At 27.0% G+C, this 6,000-nt stretch overlaps 1 protein-coding gene across 1 annotated transcript; it reads left to right on the top strand.

The window, feature by feature from the left end:
• Window positions 1-1,763: 1,763 nt before the first annotated feature.
• Window positions 1,764-5,416, top strand: LOC101248523 (F-box protein PP2-A13). The gene is made up of 3 exons (XM_004248522.5): window positions 1,764-2,871; window positions 3,309-3,427; window positions 4,764-5,416. Exons 1-3 carry the CDS (start codon window positions 2,557-2,559, stop codon window positions 5,206-5,208), a joined length of 879 nt encoding a protein of 292 aa, XP_004248570.1. The 5' UTR covers window positions 1,764-2,556; the 3' UTR covers window positions 5,209-5,416.
• Window positions 5,417-6,000: the final 584 nt, after the last annotated feature.

Genomic DNA, 6,000 nt, shown 5'->3' with positions numbered 1-6,000 from the left:
TTAAACGATAGGTAAAAGTTTCAAAATTTATATCGAAGATGTCTAGTTGGAACATTAATTAAGAATTGAGGTGTGTTCAATTAGATTATTACTTAGCTCAAATGTCTAAAAAAAATATGTTGATAAATTTAAAGAAATGAATACATATTAAACTATAGATAAAGGCATAAAAAAATTTAATTATATACTAAGAAAAATAAATTCTATAAATTTATTCGTAAAAAATAGAATAGTATGTAGATAGTGAAGCTAGAATATAATTGAATCAATACAACAATGCCCTTTATATAGGTTTGTTCTAGCATGTAGCTTTGGATTCACAAAACTAGTATGGAGTTTTGGAGACAAACATCTAATTATTTAAATCTTCATCAAATTTAGAAGTCCAAATTTTAATGAAAACAAATAAAGGTTAATATTTATATAATTTATTTTACCTTCTATTTTACAGATAAATTTTTTCATAGATTATGTAAATATTAATTATATATAATTACCAAAACTCAATGAAACATCATATAAAATTAATACTTGAATAACTTTAATTTGATACATAAACCTACCAACCAAACGCATAAAATTAAAATATATAAATAACTTTTACTCTATTCATAAATCATCAAATAATAGATAAAATATAAACACAAATAAATTAAGAGAAATTGTAAGATATAGCAAACATAATAGATAAAAAAAGGCTCTAAAATTATAATTTTGATAACTGCACTCCGTAGCTATAATTCATTTTCTATGGAGGCTGTGATTTGTATATTTCTGTCCGTTTGTATAATATTTCGCTTGCAAATATATAAATAGGATAAGTATATACAAATTATGTATTTATATATTTAGAAATTTTTCAGAACTCCTTTTCTACATTTCTTTTGTCAAATATGCAAACATGATAATTTATTATGAATTTTCATAAATAATAGTATACAAGTAGTTATAGGATAAACATATAGAAAAATTTGAATTTATACAATCAAACAACGAACTAATTACAATTTTCTTTAGCTCTAGTTATAGTTCATAATATAGGCTAAATATTTGTTATTTTGCATAATTTTCTCATAATTTAACTTGAAACAAGCCGATTTAGAGAACTACTATTCACTTCTCTATTAATAGAGTATAGAAAGTAATATAAAAGAGCATTGAGGTTATCATTTGCTATTTTACAGAAAATAAAACGTAAAATAGAAATGAATCGGAAAGGGATACTGCACAAGTTCCCTCTCAATTTATGCCCGAAATCTTAGCGACACACTTATACTATACTAAGATCTTATTACCCCTGAACTTATTTTATTAATAATGTTCTACCCCTTTTCGGTCTACGTGACATTATCTTATGACTTCAATGCTGATTAACTTTTTTTTTAAGTTAATGTCATGTAGGCCGAAAAGTGATAAAAAATTACTTATAAAATAAGTTCAAGAATGTAAATAGAACCTTAGTATAATATAAGTGTATCTCTAAAATTTCAATACAAAGTGATAAGGTACTTCTACATTTTCTCGAATTGAAAATGATATTAGATATGCATAGATTGGGTATCATCACGCAACACAAAGGAGAGTGTAAAGAAGTAACCAATAATGTATAGAGCAATGGATAAGAATTTATCAATTTTGTTCCACATACAATCCTAGTCATAAATGATAAAACTACAATCTACAAAAATCTCCATTCCCCACATACAGCAAATACCTTTTGACTTGTTCTACAAACACAAACATCAAACCCAAAACTATTGTGTATATACCATCAGAGACTGACACCTTAACCTCTTCAAACATCCACCTTCCTATATACACCAATACTATTCACACCCTTATATGGAAATTCCATGATTTTCTATGTTTTTCCATTTTTCACGTTTTCTCCATCTTAATTTATTGTGATATGTTTTGTGAATTTTTCCTTTGAGATTTAATATTTTCTTTGTATCATTTTGTTTGATGATATTTATTTTGATATCATATTTTTAAAATTTATGAATTAAAATAATTTTTAAATATTTTATATAATTATAAATTATTTTATTAATAATTTAAAAAAATGAAATTTAAATTATTTTTAACTATAGTAAGATGACATTTTTTAGAAACAGATCAAGAAAGAAAGATGCGCATAAAATGAAAAAAATGAGTATGTGATATTTTTTATTTAATATTTTCTAACCACAAAATTTATAAGATTATATACATTTTTAAATCTAAAATCATAAGTTTCATTTTATTTTTTAATTGTGTGTACAACAAACCTCTATCTCAAATTATATGACTTGTTTTTCTTTATTGTCAATCTAAAAAATAATGACATATTTTTATATTCAACTACAAATTTTTACGATAAATAGAATGAATTATAGTCATATGAATATTTATTTCAAAAATTTTAATATCAAATTAAATTACGTCACATAAATTGAAGCATCAAAATTTCAAATTGGTTAGGCATAGAAAGTATATTTTTAAAGTTAGCGTTAGCACATTACTCAACAACTCAGGAGTAATTTCTCTCTCTAACTAGTCTCTTTTTTTAGAGTCATGGGCGCTAATGTTTCTTCTTCCATTGACTCAACACAAAATAAATTATCAAAATCAAAAAAACTCGAAGATATACCTGAGGCCTGCGTTGCTCTAGTATTATCTTATTTAAATCCGTCGGAGATTTGCATGATGGCCCGAATTAATCGGGCCTTTCATGCAGCTTCTTCGGCGGATTTTATCTGGGAATCCAAATTGCCTTCTAATTATAAGTATATTCTTCACGAATTACTTGGCCTGAGTGTCACCGGGATAAGCAAAAAGGATATTTTTGCTAAGCTTTTCAGGTCTAATTCTTTTGATGATGGAACAAAGGTTAGTTTGAAAATTTTCTTATTTGATAAATTTTTAAAGGGAAAAAAAAGGATAAAAGAACTATCGTAAATGGTATGCGGATACTCTCTGTCATATTTTAGGGACATTGGTGTCCCTATCGTCCAAAAACTAGAGTATATATACCTTTTATACTAACAGACATACACGTGGCACAATCTTATCCTTCGACCCGACATCGGATCGATGAATAAAATTGTGTCACGTGTCTCTATTTAGTCTTCCTTCCGTTAGAGCAAAAGACATATACGATCTAGTTTTTGAACGATAGGAGCATAAATATATCAAAAGTATGACGAAAAGTATGTAAATGCAATTTACGATAGTTCGAAAGTATATTTATAATTTTTCCCAAATATACTATTTTAAGAAAAAGTTATCGAGTTTGACTGAAGTCAAGAAATTTTTTATGGTTATAGGAAATATGGATTGATAAGAATAATGGAGGAGTTTGCTTGGCAATTTGTTCGAAGGGAATGAGGATTACTGGTATTGATGATCGGAGATATTGGAATTATATTTCCACGGATGAATCAAGGTGGGTTATAGTTATTAATTACTATATATATTAGTCTCAATCTATCTAAAAGAAACTAGATAGATAAATAAAAAGATATTATTTTTATTTTGTGTTTTTATTTGAGATTTGAACTCGAATTCTTTATAAAATTTTGGCGTAAAAAACTTTTGAAGATTATTAATAGTCATAATTATTCAATCTGGTTATTAGCTTTTACATGACCTCCTCATAAATCTAATCTCGTGAATATTTTCTAAATTAATTTATTTTTACCACTTTTTTGTAATAATGGTAAAAATAATGAAATTTTAGCCAATTATTTTTGCCTGAAAGGAAAAAGTTATCTTATCAAAGTAGATTCTCATTTCATTTGAAAAAAGATTTATGTGTTAAAAAAGAACAAACTCTAGCCAAATACCTTTTTCATATATAAATTTGTCCACCAAATAGTTTGAAATAATTAACATTGGATCTAAATAAGATATTTACGCAATTGCAATTTCATTTTTTAAATATAGTAATAATATCTAAAGAGAAGAAATACACCGTTAATAATTCATTATTATTAACAAAACTAATTTTATTTGACTAAAATGATAGAGATCAAGCCAAGTGTTATTGTCTAACTCATTTTATTAAAAGTAACGTGTAATAGGTCACGTATATATGCTCCCTTTTTTTTTTTATGGAAAAAAGAAAGTGATACTTTATTAATAATAAAAGGAGAAAAGGCAATAGATAAAAACACAAGTTGAGTGTTTCTTTTTTTCTTTTGAGATGCAGTCTATTTCAATAAATAAAATAAATAAGTTTAAAAGGTTCCTTAACAGGAAAGAAGCATATAATAGGGATTTAAAAGTCAGACTGAGTATATTTTTGTTTTATTTCAATAATTTATTGGCATTGTGCATATAAAAAATTATTATATTTATCAATTTTCGATTAAATATATTTTAAAATGAAGTATAGTTGAAACTAGGATTTAAAAAGTGAACAAATGAATTAACTAACTTCCTCTTTTCATAAATGAATTTAGTATTTTAATTCAACAACTTTCATTATTATATGAAGTTATGGACTAAATCAACAGAATAATTACTACTACAAATAAGGCAAGAGCTGAATTATATAAACAAGATTCTATTTCAATTTTATATTTCACTAAATTATGCTCTTTGTTTTAACTCTACACTATTAAATTTATTTTATATACACGAGGCTCTATCCTTCACCTGGCTGTTAAGGGTTCGATTCTTCACCTTATAATCTCCTTTCCAAGTTCCCTTGGTGAGGGTTCGATTCCCCATCTTATAATTCACGATAGACTGATTGATTGACCACTATTTTCTTATAGGTTTCAAACTGTTGCATATCTTCAACAAATGTGGTGGCTTGAAGTTGGTGGAGACCTTGAGTTCCAATTCCCAGTAGGGACATATAGTCTATTCTTTAGACTTCAGCTAGGCAGGGTCACGAAGAGGCTAGGGCGTCGAGTCGTCTATAACTCAGAACACGTTCATGGTTGGGACATAAAACCAGTTCAATTTCAATTAACAACATCAAATGGTGAACGTGCCATATCTCGTTGTTATTTGGACAACGTAGGTACATGGACACATCATCATGTGGGAGATTTTGTAGTTGAGGATCCCATGATCATGACAAAAATAAGATTTTCATTGACACAAATAGATTGTACACATACTAAAGGTGGTCTATGTGTAGATTCTGTTTTAGTTTGTCCAATTAGTTTAGCAAAAGTGTTGAGGTCTTTTGATAGTTTGATAGTTACCAAATGATCATATCATGTTTTGGCATATAGTAGAGAAATCATGAGTGTATATGTATAGTTTGGTTTTAGTATATGTTGTTTGTTTCTTGTATATATTGATTTTATGTTTTTCTTTATTATTGCAATTTTTGGATCTTAGAGGAATGTATGTACATTATTATTGAGTTTTTTCACAAAGTGAATTGAATTTTGATTTTCTTTTGGTTGTTCAAGAATCAAGATGATTGAAGCACTTGTGTATATTTATATCAGTCAAAATAATGAACTATATGTATCAAGAATACACATATATTTGTAAATCTAGTAAGCAAAATTGGGTGAGGAGGGAGAGATGATCGTGATTGGGAGAGGAATAAGAGAGGCGAGAGAGACATAGAGACTAATTGTATTTATATATCGGTTAAATTATTGTATATTATATATATGCATTTGTATATATGACAAGCGAGATTGGGAGAAAGAAGACAGAGGCGAGAGGCAAGTGAGACAGGGCAGAGATACATATACAAATGTGACTAGTTATACAAACTCAAAGTTAGCCCACGTAATTGATGTATAATATTAGTTGTGAGTGGTAATTATAGCAAACTATAACTATAATGAGTAATTAAATTATATAAATTTGCTAAACAGCATAATATATATATATATATATATATATATATATATATATATATATATCATCAATTGCTGTATCTTATAACATTTGAAGCTCAGCAAAATGCATTTAAAAGTATTTGTGTTAACATCAACGTGAAACATGTACCACTCTTGGACATTTCATCAACTAAGGATACAA

The sequence above is a fragment of the Solanum lycopersicum genome, chromosome 10, assembly GCF_036512215.1.
Source record: "Solanum lycopersicum chromosome 10, SLM_r2.1".
Lineage (NCBI taxonomy): Eukaryota > Viridiplantae > Streptophyta > Magnoliopsida > Solanales > Solanaceae > Solanum > Solanum lycopersicum.
The sequence above is the reverse complement of the archived record's forward strand: the minus strand, read 5'-3'. Positions and strand labels throughout refer to the sequence as shown.

Excerpts from the sequence above, each read along its gene's own strand:
- LOC101248523 (XM_004248522.5), top strand. The coding sequence starts at position 2,557 with ATGGGCGCTAATGTTTCTTCTTCCATTGACTCAACACAAAATAAATTA. Across the intron at positions 2,872-3,308 it reads CTTTTGATGATGGAACAAAG|GAAATATGGATTGATAAGAA; the intron begins GTTAGTTTGAAA and ends TTATGGTTATAG. Across the intron at positions 3,428-4,763 it reads ATTTCCACGGATGAATCAAG|GTTTCAAACTGTTGCATATC; the intron begins GTGGGTTATAGT and ends ATTTTCTTATAG.